We start from the raw sequence: 16,091 nt of genomic DNA on the forward strand, positions 1-16,091 counted from the left end.
ATTAAAAAATCGCTACTTTTAGTAGCAGCAAAAAAAAAAATTTTTTTTTTTGCTAACGAAATGTAGCGATTTTTTAATAAAAAATGTTAAAAAAAAAATTGTGTTTTTTTAGGTATTTTTGGTTGTAACTTTGATAGTTGGTGGTAATTACAAAAATGCCACCTTGTCTTTTTGGGTTTTCCTTCAATTTGTATGTTTAGTATCTTAAGATTATTTGTATTTGATCTTTTGCCATAATATATATGCATCATGGGTTGTTAACATAAACCAACTAACTTTAACAAGGTTTGATAACAAAAATGTCATCCTTATATTAATTAATTCTCATTCTATTCTATTTTTATAAATGATGACTGTACACAACCTTTTAGTGCATGTGTGTGTATATATATACGGTTACATGTATACAACAAGACATGATAGCACAAATCTCTCCCCACCTAAAACTCTGAACATGTTTTTCCAAATCAAATCCTAATATATATCGACTGCCACTCAAGCATATATCTTTGAAACATAACAACAACTTGATCTGAACGTTCTACATGTACAGATCACAATCCATCTCCCAAATAGACATGAAAGCCGAACTTAGACCAAACCCATCTTCAACTTCCTTATCAAATCCAACCCTCTTCAACTCACACCAAAATCCACTCTCAGTTGCACTCAAAGGCTGCTTAGGCAACCTTGATGGAGCCTGCATCGAAAAGCTTCTTTTGCACTGCGCAAACGCCCTCGAAAACAGCGATATCAACTCGGCTCAACAAGTCATGTGGGTTCTAAACAACGTGGCTTCATCTTCTGGTGACCCTAACCAAAGGCTTGCATCATGGTTTTTAAGGGCACTTGTGTCTAGGGCTTCTAGGGTTTGCCCTACACCCATGAGTTTTAATGGTGGAAGGAGTGCATTTCAAAGGAGACTTATGAGTGTTACTCAGTTGGCTGGCTATGTTGATCTTATCCCTTGGTATAGGTTTGGTTTTTGTGCATCAAATAGTGCTATTTTTAAAGCTATACAAGGCTGCTCTAAAGTTCATATTTTGGACTTTAGTATCACTCATTGTATGCAATGGCCAACCCTAATCGACGCGCTGGCTAAGAGGCCCGAAGGGCCTCCTAGCCTGCGTATATCTGTTCCTTCTTGGAGGCCTTCCGTGCCTCCATTTGTTAACGTGTTAGCCAAAGAAGTAGGTCTTCGGTTAACTAATTTCGCCAACTTTAGAAACGTTCCGTTTGAGTTTAATGTGATTGAAGTCTCACCGTCCCTTGAAGAATCTTCCATCAATTTTAATTATGAATTTCTTTTAACCCAAACAAACCTTGTCCAAGATGATGAGGAGTTGGTTATTAACTGCCAAAACTGGCTTCGTTACATGCCCGATACATCTTTGTCAAAGGACTCGTTTCTTGAACTAATTAAAAGCTTAAATCCTCGTATACTAACAATCGTGGATGAAGATTCCGATCTGGGATCATCGAGTTTAGCATCAAGAATCACCACTTGCTTTAACTTCTTGTGGATACCCTTTGATGCATTAGAAACTTTCTTGCCAAAAGATAGTAGTCAAAGAATGGAGTATGAAGCGGATATCGGTCACAAGATCGAAAACATCATCGGATTCGAAGGGAGACAAAGGATAGAAAGACTAGAATCTGGAGCTAAACTCTCACAAAGAATGAAAAATTTAGGGTTTTTCAGTGTGCCATATGGTGAAGACACACTTAGTGAAGTGAAGTTCTTGCTAGATGAACATGCAAGTGGTTGGGGAATGAAGACAGAAGATGATATGATTGTGCTCACATGGAAGGGTCATAACTCAGTGTATGCAACTGCATGGTTTTCATATGGGTTTGAAGATCAACTAATGGAGCATGCAGAACCCAAGAACTCAGCTTTGGACACCATTAGAACACCATATTAATGGATGTTGGGGGTGGTGGTCAAATGTACATAGGTAGCTTGTTGAACCCTCCATAGAGGTAGGGTTGAGAAGAAAGTGACTAAGTTATAAGTGTCTGTTGTTTTCAGTAGTCAGAAAGCTGCAAAATGAGCAGAAATGTTTCTTTCTTTTCTCATGCTTGTTAGCTTTTTTATTTCAAGAAGTTTAGAGCTAAGTAGGTTTTGACATGCTTTATGTCTTATTTCTATTAATATAGTCATGTACTTTTACTTTACTACTATCTTATTATCATTAGTATTATTATTTTGTTCATTCAAGAATCACTATGGTTTTGAGATTTGACACCACTGAATGGAAATAGATATTGGTTGCTAAATCAAACCCTCTTGGTGGGTATGAAGGATACCTATTTGATGGGTATCAAAATATTACCAATACCTTTTAACCAGACATACCTAAATTCAAAAATCTCAAAACAAACACCACCTTGGTTCATCACTATGGTTATGAGGTTTTACATGAATTAATGAATGAGAATGGATATAGGTTTCTAGGGTCAAGTTATTCTACAAAGTCTTCTAATTGTAAGAAGTGTAAGAAGGATTTATAGAGTGACAAGTGTCTAATAACCTAAAACTAAACCCACTACATCACCACCAAAAACCTAAACACCCACCCCCCCCCCCCACCACCCAAAAACCTAACCCCCCCCCCCCCCAACCAAAAAACCTAAACACCCCCCCCCCCCCGGCAAAAAAAAAAAAACTATACCTCACAAAAAACCCCCAAAAAACCTAACCACCCCCACCCCCACCCCCACCCCCCAAAAACCTAAAAAAAAACCTACCCCCTCCCCCCAAAAAAAAAACCTAAAAAAAACCTAACCCCCCCCCCCCCAAAACCTAAAAAAACCTAACCCCCCCCACCCCCAAAAACCTAAAAAAAACTAAACACCCACCCCCCACCCCCACCCAAAAACCTAAACCCCCACCCCCACTCCCTCGGCAAAAAAAAAAAAAAAAAAAAAAATTTTTTTTTTAGGGTGGGTGATGTGTGTGTGTGGGGGGGGGGGGGGGGTTAGGTTTTTGGTGGTGGTGGATGTCTAAGTTTTTTTTTTTTTTTTTTTTTTTGTAGTGAGTTTTTTTGTGTAGTGGGTTTTTTTAGGTTATTGGACACTTGTCACTCTATAAATCCTTCTTACACTTCTTACAATTAGGATCCTTTGTATTTGATTCTAATCCTAGGTTTCTAAACCCATCCGTTTGGTGGGTATGAAGGATACCCAATTTGATGGGTATCAACCCATACTCTTAAACCAAACATACTTAAAAACACTATCAAATATTCAAATCTATACCCCCAATTCCATACTCTAAAACCAAACACCACCTCAGTTGACGAGATCCGAATTTAAATCCAAGTAGGAATTAAATTTTCAGTGTTCTTCGTGTCGGGTAGTCATGTCAGTTTTAACAGTTAAAAAAGTTCAAATTATTTTAGCATTTATCATTATTATGCTAGCTAAAGAGAGCAAGGGACACTTCGTTAAGTTGTTAAACTTAGAATAATATTCTGTAAGGGGATGGTTCAAATGAAAACCACTTTTAACTCGAAAACTAACTAAAAAAAACCTAAAAAAACACACAAAAAAAAATTCAATTTTTTTTATTAAAAATCGCTAGTTTTTGTATATAAAAAAAACTTTTTTTCAAAAAAAAAAAACATTTCTTTTGTAGTGCACACGTATAATAATTCACATGTGTAGTACACATACACATGTGTACTATTTATTACACATGTGCACTACAAAAAAAAAAAAAAAAATTTTGAAAAAAAGTTTTTTTATATAGTTAAAATAGTGAAAATTGGTATGCAAAAAAAAAAAAAAAAAATTGGTATGTTTTTTAGTCTGTTTTAGTTAGTTTTCGAGTTTTCGCATTAACTAGTAGTTTTCATTTAAACCTTCCCCTATTCTGTAATTCTAGAAAACTATATAAACAAAAAGGAAGTAAAAATCATTATATCAACTTTTCCAGCATTACCATATCAATAGAAAAATAGCATCTGATGTGCAATTGTAGGTTTTCCAGAGGTTTCATCACAGGATTCACATATTTACCAGCCAAAAAATCGAATCAAAATCTGAAAAAAAAAAAATTCAAAAACTTGAATTATGAAAATAAACCCTTCAAGCTTATGAAACCATTCATCTCAGCAACAGAAACACTCTGCCTGCAAGAACCAACATCAGACCAAGTCAACAACAGCAGAAAAAAGTCAAACAAAAAGTCAACAAGATCACGAAAAGATTCATACCCGCTTGACGACATTCATTATACAAGCAGAAATTCCTGTTTTGAGATGAAAAAACACGAGATTTATGAAAATATATGGCCCATATTAAAATCAGCAGCCATGACAAGTTGCATCTTCATTCTGTTATATGTAAAGATGCGTCCTCTTTGTTCTATAACTACACAGAAGAAACGATCCATTTCAAGAACCGATGATGAAAGAATGTACTTCAGCCCAGCTAGAAACCGTATACAAAAGGCCCGATAACCCCTTCCAACCAAACGCACTTCCTTCGACGTGCTCTTTTTGTTTCTTGATTAAAGCAGAAAATAACGGAACAAACGAAACACCAAAATGGGTTGCGATTTTTTGAAGGCTTGAACTTGAAGCAATAACTATGCCGATATCAGCTTCTAGAAGGCAAAGCAAGTCGCCAACCGAGTCACCAATGTAAATCGTCAGATTTGTTTTGTCACTTTCGACGCTATTTTTAAGAATATCGGTAAAAGCTTGAAGCTTGTCAATAGGGGTCTCGATCGTTTTGATGATTTCGCCAGTGGATAGAGAGTTTTCGTACAAGAACTCATTCGCGTGTACATTCATTGTGGGTATGCCCCCTGTTCATTTGATGAAAAATAATGAATTTTTATTGATAGGTTTGACGTATAAGATAACTTAGGAGTCACAATAATCATATACCTGAAGAGAAAGAAGACCGAATAAGATCGGCACACCAACAGTATGATAGAACGTGAACAATTACATTTAAATGTTGGTTGTTGGTGATGCTTTGAAAGAAACTCATGCAACCATCATGAAGAATAAGGCGTTCACCGGCACGTTTAATATCGTCAAGATTCAAACCCTTGAGTACATTGGATTCAATCACTTTCTTGTTCGCCCTTCTCTCAAATTCTGATAGTTGTTCAAGTGCCGTCTTCAGTCCCTCGTAATCAAACTCCTCAGCTGCAAAACCACCATAAAAAAAAAAAAAAAAAAAAAAAAAAATCATATAAAACCATCCAACCCGCAAACTATTTTTGTCCAACTTTTATAATAGTTAATGTCACGTACATTTGCATAAATGAACTTTGAGCAACTTTTAACCTATTTGACCCGTTTGACCCATTTGACGTGTTACCTTTTTAGCAAAAGTTTTGAGATTAAACACAACCCAATTAAACATTTAACACCGTCACATACAACCAGACACCCCTATAAGAATGCCAAACAATCACTTACAATAAACGATTGTACCTTTCTGATTGGTCAGCATATTTTCTATGCACCGTTCATACTCTTCTGTATACTCTTTCTCGAGTAACTCGCATGTGCTTCTCAAGTCAGCCGAGGACATCCTAGCAATTTGACTTTGACTTTCCGGTTGATTTTGACTTCCGGGTTGACTTTGATCTGATTTCCGTGCAGTAACAATCGCAATCTCAGCCAAAATGGCAGAAGAATCCACCACAGTGCATGTTAAGTCAAAATCGGAAAATATCGTAAGACGGTGTTCAGTAGAAACATGCTGCTTTGATAATGGAAGAACCGTCTGTTGATCAACAGGCAGAGATAGAAAGAACTCCATCTCGAGTTTTAATGCTTGATGATAAAGTTTTTGCATAGTATCAAGCTCTTCGCCCGTCAAAGAAACACTTAACTTGTCTAGCACATCTTCAGTCAGGAGCATTGCTGCCTAAATGTGACAAAACATATATTAAACCAGAAATCAAGTATCAGTTTCATAGGGACATATCTATTTAAACAAAAAAAAAAATCACAAAATAATTGCTTTACGTAGCGGGTCAAATAATCGATTCATACTTGCTGAAATAGTTGTTAATAGCGAATAGCTGACGATAGCAGCAAGCTACCTATACGCTACGTAGCGATAGCGATGAAATAGTGGGCGCTATTTTATGTTTAGCAACACACTAGAAGAAAATTTCGAAAATATTTTATATGTATATTATATCCAAATACGCTGTTTTATATGCTGTTTTATATGTATATTTAACAAAAAAAAAACTAAAATCCTGCTATGGAGGCGCCGAAATCAGATAGTGACACATGAGCGCTATTAACAGCTATGCTTGCTGACACTATTTTGTCTTCTTTTTTATTTTGTAAATAATTAATAGATTAAATATGAGAAGAAAAGTTTTTATTAAACTAATAATCCATTTTACAGAAAAACAATTAAGGCTGATCTTAATGTATAGTATTTTTCGACCCATGTCACACAAAGATGTGCAAAATGACATCTACAAACATTCTATGAATATATCTTGAGTAAATCTTTACAAGAGCTATAACCACTTTGACCTCAAAAGTCAAACTAAGACGGAAAAATTCAGACCTGATAAGCTTCAGAGGAGTACTTGTCGATCCATTTCTTGTACGGGTGTTGATCACCATTAAAATCCATAAGCTCCTTACCAAGAAAAACATTGAGCCTCATAGAAGGAGCGATTGCACTAAGCGTATACGCTGCAACTTTTGTTTTTTCAAAAGGAGTGGCAAGTTCACCGGGACCTTTTACGCCTTCAACTTTCCCGGACGCGGTTGCCAACACGAAATTTGTGTACTTTGTAGTTGCAGGGTTTGGTGTAGTTTCTTTTGACAAGTCTAGACCCCACTCCTACATATACAAATTACATAAATTCTTTAAAACCATAAATTTTAATGCAAATGTCATATTGTAAAAGGCAATTTCATTTTCAAATTATCTGTTGATATAATGGTCTAAAAAGACTGAAAAAAGGTCCCGACTTTTATTAAAAGCTAATGGAAGAAGAAAATAACATCTGGATAAGAAAAATAGACATAAATGTCGATTTACTTTCACATTTTTATAAATACCTAATTGAACAATATGTAATTATTATATATATGCTCTCACAGCACACCGCCATAGTCCAATAAGAATAAACTATAAACTAACCAACATAAATAATTAAATATTGGATAAGACCACAAGGGGGAAGAACAATTTGGCAAAGATAATGTTGTTTATATTCAAGGCTACCAAACTAACATCAAAATTCTTAGCCTAACGCAAATAAACTTGATTAGACGTTAATCTAAACGTTCAAGCATAGTTGTTAATAGCGGCTATAGCGAAGTTAGCGACAGTTAGGTTTTTGTTTTCACCTCTCGTCTGGGCCATTTTTAATACAAAAAAAAAAAAAAAAACTGCATAATCTGGTTAAAAAAGCGGAAGGTTAAATTGTGCAAAAACTGACCCACGCGTAAACTAACGAACATAAATGATTAAATAGTGGATAAGACCACAAAGGGAAAATCGATTTGGCAAAGATAATGTTTATTATATTTCCTAATCAATAAAGCTCATATCAACTTTTGGCTAGTTGTTCATCCGTCAATGTTTCTTGATACGAAAGATAGATATAAAAGTCGGTGTACTTTCACATTTTGTCAATTACCTAACTGAACACTGTGACTGTACACTCTCACAGCACACCACTTTAGTCCAATATGCATAAATTAACCAACATAAATGATTAAAAAATTGAATTAAGACCACAAGGGGAAAAACAATTTGGCAAAGATAATGTTAATAATATTTTTGGCTACCTAACTAAAATACTAAATGCAGGGAACCCAACATCAAGAATCTTAGCCTAATGCAAATTAAAATCTATCATAGAAACAATAATTGCATAAAGAACCCAACCCATAAAGTATAGTGAGGTCTTACTTGGACAAAAGAGTCATGGTGTTTAAGCTCTTTAAGAACCCTCTTTCGTAATCCAACAATGGAAACTTTAGCATCATCGTCATCTGCGCAATCCTCTGCCAGTTCGTATCTAAATCCGAAAAAAAAAAAGATTCAAACACAACTCAATATCACCAATGGGCAAAATGGGGCACTTGAAGAACAAATTCATATCTAAAAAACAAAAAATAAATAAAATAAAAAATCCACAAAAATCAAACACAGTTCAATACCCCCAATGGGCAAATGGGCCCCAATTCAAGAACAAAATCCTTGCTAATCCATATCTAAAACCAGAAAAAATAAATAAATAAATAAATAATAAAACACAACTCAAAACCCCATATGGGCAAATGGGGAAATTCAAGAACAAATTCCTCTGCTAATTCTTATCAAAAACCAAAAAAAAAAAAATTATAATAATAATCAAAGACAAGTCAATGCCCCATATGGGCAAATGGGGCAATTCAAGAACAAATTCTTCTGCTAATTCTATCTAAAACAAAAAAAATAAATAAAAAAATCAAACACAAGTCAATGCCCCATATGGGTAAATGGGGCAATTTAAGAACATATTCCTCTGCTAATTCATATTTCAAAAAATACAAAAATCAAACACAATTCATTTACCCAATGGGCAAATGTGCCAATTCAAGAACAAATTCCTCATATCCAAAAAAACATAAAATCAAACACAATTCAATAACCCAAATGAGTCAATTCAAGAAACCCAATTCCACTTACGCTTGAGCAAAGCATTTATAAAACTGAACATCCTGTGCTACATAATGCCCAAACGCATCAACCTTCAAATTCCCAGAAGCCAAAGAAACAACAAACGGCGTATAAAGCGTCAAAATCGATTCTTTACTAAACTTATCCCAGAACTTCTTAGCGGTTCCTTCTTCAGTCGTGGCTGCCGCCATTGATGGAATTCTGAAAAACTGTAACTGGGTTTTGTGATCGTGAACGTTTAGAGAAAAGGGTTTTCTTTATTTGGATTAAAGATGGCAGATCGAAGAGTAGTGATTGAAATTGTGAAAGTGGGTTTGTTTGTTCAAGAAACAAGAATTTGGGGGAATTTATTAGGGAATTAAATCTTGGGGTATAAAAAGATGTAGGAAAGGAGTGTAACAGTAGGAGTCAAAAGGAAGAAGTTGGGCGGGGGGTTGTTTGGGTGGAGAAATTGGAAAATGAAAAGTGTAAAGTGGTCTTCCACTTTGTTTTTGGATTTGGGCTTTGACCAGGGGGCTGCCTTTGATTGACATAGACATAATAATAATAATAATAATAATAATAATAATAATAATAATAATAATAATAATAATAATAATAATAATAATAATAATAATAATAATAATAATAATAATAATAATAATAATAATAATAATAATAATAATAATAATAATAATAATAATAATAATAGTAATTGTTTTGGTCAAAAATCACACAAGAATAATGTAATCAAATCTGATTTTTGTGAGGTTGAGTTCTTAGTATGATGAACGAATGTGTGAAAAAGTATGAAATGTAAACAACGATGAACACAGAGGTTTATACGAGGAAAAAGCCCTTGATTTTTATGAGATCTTCGGCATAAAAAACCTCAAGTGATGGAAACTACCGATCACCAAGTATATTGCACAAACAATAATAATGATCCTTGTATAACTTCCGAAGACAACGAGCTCAATACAATGGAATCTAGGGTGTGGTTTGCGAGAGTATGAGAGTGTTATGTGTTTTTGTGTGTTGTATTCGACTCCTGCCTAAAATGAGCTCATTTTCCCCTTTAAAGATAGGAAATATCAAGTAACTAACTTTCCGAAAAATAAGCAAGTCACCCATGTTCTCCAAAACGGTTATTTTTCATCAAGCACGTGCTCTATATGAAGCATATTCGACGAGATTCCAGCAAAGACTAAGTCTATGTCGTCCATTACCTGTGTACATGGTTAAAACAAGGTTTCCAAGGCCGAGTACTCCCCGAGTAGTCGCTACAAGGTAGGCTGCCGAGGCGACTTTCTTTGACTTCGCCTAATTACTCGTAATCGGTCAAACACGGTCAACCGAGGCCAAAATCGTATCTAGTAGGTCAACTTGGGCCGAATTTGACTTTAAAAATAATAAAACATAATTTCTATGCCTATCATATTAAAGAATGAATATTATTTTCACGTATTTTGTTATAGATATTAGTAAATTTATGTTATTTGACATGTATTTAATTTCCAAAAACTAATTTCTTTATAATTTAACATGTTCGAGTACTCTCCGCCTAGGCTAGAGGTGTACAAATTGGTTTTTTTCAAAAACCGATTTCGGTTATTAACCGAACCGGTTTTTTTCACTGAAAACGAAAACCGGTTTTTTTATAACCGGTTTCGGTTACTAACCGGTTTTTCAAGTCCAAAACAATAACCGGTGTAACCGGTTAGGACCGGTTTTTAACCGGTTTTCCCAAAAAAAAACGGGGTTTTCCGGTTTTAACCGGTTTTTTTAAAACCGGTTTCGGTTATTAACCGGTTTTTCAGATCAAGATTAGTAATCGGTCACAAACCGGCGGTTCGGTTATAAAACCGGTCCGGTTATAAAAAAAACCGGTTAAAAAAAACCCGGTTTCAGTTTTTTTCCTGGTTTCGGTTTTAAAATCGGTTTTTTTTATACACCTCTAGCCTAGGCCGAGTACTCTCAACTCCCCGGTCGACTGACTAGGGAGCGCCTAGCGACTTTTGCAACCATGCCTGTGTATAAGCATTAAAAACGTGACAATTGTTAGAAATCATAAGTAATGTTAAGGATCCTTGATCCTCCGAGTTTCTGCACCATCAGCTAAGGATAAGTGATCCAGACTGCGCTTCAGGATACATGATCCCTAACTATAAAAATCTATGCCCTAACAACAATAACAATAATCATCATCTTTTCTTTTTAGTAAAACGACTGATGTGTGAAAAAAATACATTTAGTAAAAACTTTTTAGGCTACAAGGTATGGCTGAAGCCCCCTAGAAGGTCTATTGTCACACCTCATGGTCACGCAGGCTCTATGTAGGATAAGGGGCTTCATTGTCTTTTCCGAATAAAGTCCCTAGTATGGTTTAGAGCTCCCGCAATCATTATTTTTAATTCTATTAGAACTAAATAATAAATAAACTAGTATTAAGGCCCCCCGTGTTGCAGTGGGGGCGTAAAACTGTGACAAATAGCACTAATGTCATACCTCGCCAGCAACCACCAACATTAAAGTTGGGGTGTGTTATTGCGAAGAAATTCGACCGAAATGTAAAATACATAAAATAATAACTAAGTCCATTTAGGACCTGCGTGTTGTGGCGAACCTGTCAAGTGGGAAAAATAGACAACAGAAAAATGTTGAACCACACACGCACGTTGCGCCATGTTAACTCGCAAAATTTAGAACGAAGTGTAAAACGAAACGTAAAAACGTTGAACTACGCACGCATGTTGCGCCATGTTAACTCGCAAAATCTAAAAAGAAGCGTAAAACGAAACGTAAAAACGTTGAACCACACACGCACGTAGCACCATGTTACCTCGTAAAATCTAGAACAACACGTGAAACGAAAAATTTGCCACATATAAAAAGTGTAGGGCACCAAAGTTGAAAGTAAATTGTTGTGAGGTTAAATTGAAAAGATGAAAACTTTTGTGTTAAAAGTAGAAATTCAAATAGTTGTAGATTAAAATTGTAATATTAACTTTTTTTTTGAAAAGCACCCTAAACATAGGGTACAAGACCTCCATGCACCAAGATGTTAGTTATTTATATGATGTAAATTACTCCCAAATAAAAAATAAAAAAGAATTTAAACAACTAAAAAATAAAAATAAAAACTGAGTTTAGAAAAAAAAAAGAAAATTACATAACCCAAATAATAAAAAAAGCATATTGTGGGTCGTCGTCATCGTTGTCGTTTTCGTTATTTAGCATGTGATCCAACCAAAGATGTTTGACCATATTCGACCGGAGATCCAAATGTACGTCTCTCTTTCGTATCTTAAGGCGGATTTTTTTCTTTCTCGGCATAAGTTAGGATTGGGTTCTTCGGCTGCACGATTTCATCATACTCGAAATAAATAGCTCGGCTCGAGTCCTCCAAAATCATATTATGTAATATAACGCAAGCATACATTATGTTTCGCATTGTTTTTATGTTCTAGGCAATGGTTGGGCAATGATAGTCAATCGCTTGTTTAACACCTCAAAGCCTCGTCCGACATCTTTTCTTGTTGACTCATGTTTTTTTCTTGTAATTGTTTTTCATCATCAGGGAAAGAAAGACTTTTTATCAAGACGGGCCACTCCGGATATATACCATCAACAAGATAATACTCGTATTTGTAGTGCACATCGTTTTCATAAAACGATGAATCCAGTGTGACCCCATCTATGACATCATCGAAAAGATTCGATGAATATAAAACTTGAATATCAGTGTTTGAACCGGCCATGCCAAAGTACGCATGTCAAATCCATAGATCTTAGGACGCAACTGCTTGTAGGATTAGGGTTGGACCGTCATGATCACCTTGAGTGTGTTAACCTTTCCAAGTAGTTGGGCATGCCCCCCAATCCTAATGCGTGCAATACCTGACATCCCAGGAAAACCATGTATTTCTTTATGGGTTGTGTATAAAAGTGCAATGTCGTTGGAGGTCGGACTCCTCAGATATCATCGTCCTTATAGATCAATAACACGTAAAACTATAATAGTAACAATGCTAATAATAAAAATAGTAATGATAATAGTACGTCGTAGAAATATTAATAACAAAAATAGTAATTACAATAAACATAAAAATAAAAGAAAAACAAATATACCTTCACAAAAATTGTGAATACTTTCTCTACACGTTTGTGCCAAAAGCCATAGATACTCGTCCTAAGCTTCACTCGTCATTCCGAACGCTTATTATCGAATGGCAGCCGTACATTTTTGCAACATGGAGGATCCGACTTTACCCCATGCATTCATTCTTTTTTTGAAAAAGCATATTCGCGCTCTAAATCGTCACTAATCCGCAAAAGAAAAGACAGCGGCTCATACGAAAACGGCGTCAAAATTGATCTTCATTGTATAATGGGTTTTCCGCAAATAATCACTAACCAAATGGTTGTGAGCACCGATCTGATCTCTTTCAAGATGCGGTTGTCTAAAACGTGTTGGTTGTGATGATTCAGCTTCCTCCTCTTTAAAAACTTGAACCGCCTCTTGCGCCACCGCTATGAGCAAATTGTCAATCGTACCTGTGACACCCGGCTATTTTGAGTCTGTACCGTACTAACGTGCCACGTGTTATCAGTGAATAAAGGCCATATTTTATTTAATTTGGTGTTAACTGATGGTATTTGATGTGTTGGTAAATCCAAACTTTACTTAAAATTATGTTGGCAAAAACAAGATATACGCTTATTGTCACACCCCCAAAATACCAAATGCAGAAACCCCCGCGAGGCGTGTGACGCACCAGGATCTAGCCACCAATCACATTGAACTTATAACAAGATTTCAATAAAAACTTTCATTCATAATCATAAAGTAGTACAAAACATTTAATGTAATTCATCGTGTTCAGCGGAAGCATAAATCTTTAGTTAAGTGTTTCATAAACCATATGTACGAAAACCATTAGACTTGTCTCGCGATTCCATGTATCTCGACCCATGACCACTCCAGCCTCCCAGACAGCAAGTTCCAATGTTATGTACCTATAGACTTGCAAACATGCAGAAAAGTGTATCAGACAACGCTGGTGAGTTTACAGTTTTGTTTACGCGTTTAGTTACCAGATATAAGTTTAAAACATTTCAGAGATTCGCTGTTAATAACTCGATTACCGTGGCTCCAGATTATTTGCCCTTCCCCAATGTTCTATCAAACATTAGTCAAGTGGTTAAGGTAATTAGTTCATGCCTGTCCTCCCCGGTACGGTGTGAGGGTGCCAAACCTAATAGCGCTATCAACTAATAACCCCGTTGCCTCCCCGACAACCAATTTGGTATATGATGGGACTTAATGATAGATATGAGTGTATTAACCAACATCCCGAGTTTAACATTCCAGTCAAACCCAATAACCCAGTATTCCTCCCCGGAATACCTACCAGATGTCCCTCCCCGGGACGCATGCTTGGAAAAAGAGCAGTGAACTCACCTTAGATTTGCTCGGTATGTTACGTTACATTACCCGTTCCCAGTTGATCAACCAAACCCTACCGTGGTTACCAGAGATGATCAGTTTCGTAAACACATACTCAAATCACATATTCAACAAGTCACACGTAATACCATTGTCACGTAACACATAGCAAATGTTTAGATTTCATACGCATTTATATCACAAGTTCATGTTCCCAACAGTAGTTACTAATGATACCAGTTTCATAATAATCGAATCACGTTTTGTCACAGATTGCATTCACTGCAAAGAACACCATATATCACATAGCAAGTATTCTATCGCATACAAGTCCACATTCCATGTGCATGTCACATAACGTCACTTACTAGTGAGTGTACAAATCTCATAGTCAATACAGATCCCTCCTTCCTAATCAACATTATTAACATGCAGCCAATAGAATTTTATAAACACATAAGTCTATTACTAGATACATCGCAACTGTTTAACTGCTTTGCCTACGGCGAAGGTTCCTAACCGGCGAAGAATCCCATATGGGGAAGGATCGTCCTTCGTCGGAGGTAAATATGGCGAAGGATCATTGTTCGTCGAGGTTGAACATGCCAAAGACCCCTAAGGGTGTTGGACTCTGTATGCCCAAGACACATATTAAATTGATGTGGCTAGTACGTAATGATCCAAGTCGAGTCATACCTAAATACAAGCTAGACAAACACTTATAATATTTATTTGTGATATGATCAAACAATTAAATATTAACACTTATAATATTTAGAAATCGGTTTTCTAAATAATTGCACTTGACAAACTAATAAATTATATGGATAATTTATTTTGAGAGAATATTTTATTTTGTATTTAATGGGTTAAATAACATAATAAAAGTTGTATAAGTCTTATAACATATGATGTTATAATTTTATAAAAGTTATAAAATTAATCAAGACATAAATTATTTTATAAAAGAAATTTGATTTTTTTATAAAATTAAAAGTCTAGGCCGCCACCCCCCATGGGGTCTTCCCAAAATTGTTGGTCCAATGAGATTTCATGCATTTGCATGTGTGTTGATTGGGTGCTCTTCCCTAAATGTTTTGGCCAATCACATTGCATGCAAATTGCATGGATAGATGCATCTTGATTGGGTGGTCTTTCCAAGACCATTTTGGTCCAATGAGCTTACATGCATTTTGCATGGTTAGAAGGCACATGATTGGGCAATGGTGGTGGCAATTCTCTCTCATCTTTTATAACCATTTTAGATGACAAAAATGGAGGAGAGGAACTTGGAAAAATCTCTAGAAAATGCTCTACAATTTTCGGCCAAAGGAGTGCTATTTGAGGAGATAATTTTCAAGTGTGAGACTTGAAAAATTACTCTCTTAAAATCGGCCAAGGTGTGGTTGATCAAGAAGGGTTTTTCAAGTTGGTAAATCAAGTGCAAGAACTCCATAACTTTCCTTCATATTTTCGGCCATGGTGGTTGATTTAGATGGAAATCTTAGTGAGTTCATAAGTGTAGAAATCCTAGCTAAACATAAGGTGTTTGTTGGAAGGCTTGGGGTATGCAAGCTTGAGGTCTTCTACACTTGAAGGCAACCGTTCAAGAAGCATCATCATCATCATCATCATCATCTTCATGTCCTTTACTCCTTGGAAGGTAGTATTCTAAACACTCTATGGTTGTGTTTTATTTTGATAGCATGCATGTTCGTATATGGATCCGTGATTGGGTTTTACATATAAAATGGTTTTATATCTTGTAAGTAACATGTTTTAAATAATAAATTTCCGCTGCATTTTTATTTCATTAGGATGAAATTACTTTGATAAACATGTTAAAAACCCAACAGTGGTATCAGAGCCGCTTATATGAATGCATGCTTCATTGGATATGAAATTTTCGGGTTTCGGGTTTGGTAAAACCCTATGGCCGAAAATTTTAATAATGGTTCTCCTTTTGTTTTTCAAGATTATTTTCTTACAT

General features: G+C 35.6%; 2 protein-coding genes across 2 annotated transcripts; one reads left to right on the forward strand and one right to left on the reverse strand.

The window, feature by feature from the left end:
- The first annotated feature begins 331 nt into the window (after window positions 1-331).
- Window positions 332-2,184, forward strand: LOC110908262 (scarecrow-like protein 32). The gene has a single exon (XM_022153177.2). The coding sequence runs from the start codon at window positions 546-548 to the stop codon at window positions 1,923-1,925; it is 1,380 nt and encodes a 459-aa protein (XP_022008869.1). The 5' UTR covers window positions 332-545; the 3' UTR covers window positions 1,926-2,184.
- A 1,725-nt stretch (window positions 2,185-3,909) lies between these two features.
- LOC110908263 (bifunctional TH2 protein, mitochondrial) lies at window positions 3,910-9,127 on the reverse strand. Its single transcript, XM_022153179.2, has 7 exons — window positions 8,683-9,127; window positions 7,921-8,029; window positions 6,559-6,840; window positions 5,457-5,895; window positions 4,899-5,165; window positions 4,221-4,816; window positions 3,910-4,136 (listed from the first exon to the last, which is right to left on the reverse strand). Exons 1-6 carry the CDS (start codon window positions 8,862-8,864, stop codon window positions 4,401-4,403), a joined length of 1,695 nt encoding a protein of 564 aa, XP_022008871.1. The 5' UTR covers window positions 8,865-9,127; the 3' UTR covers window positions 3,910-4,136; window positions 4,221-4,400.
- Window positions 9,128-16,091: the final 6,964 nt, after the last annotated feature.

The sequence above is a fragment of the Helianthus annuus genome, chromosome 14, assembly GCF_002127325.2.
Source record: "Helianthus annuus cultivar XRQ/B chromosome 14, HanXRQr2.0-SUNRISE, whole genome shotgun sequence".
Lineage (NCBI taxonomy): Eukaryota > Viridiplantae > Streptophyta > Magnoliopsida > Asterales > Asteraceae > Helianthus > Helianthus annuus.

Excerpts from the sequence above, each read along its gene's own strand:
- LOC110908262 (XM_022153177.2), top strand. The coding sequence starts at position 546 with ATGTACAGATCACAATCCATCTCCCAAATAGACATGAAAGCCGAACTT.
- LOC110908263 (XM_022153179.2), bottom strand. The coding sequence starts at position 8,864 with ATGGCGGCAGCCACGACTGAAGAAGGAACCGCTAAGAAGTTCTGGGAT. Across the intron at positions 6,841-7,920 it reads ACCATGACTCTTTTGTCCAA|GAGTGGGGTCTAGACTTGTC; the intron begins GTAAGACCTCAC and ends TTGTATATGTAG. Across the intron at positions 5,166-5,456 it reads TATGCTGACCAATCAGAAAG|CTGAGGAGTTTGATTACGAG; the intron begins GTACAATCGTTT and ends GTGGTTTTGCAG.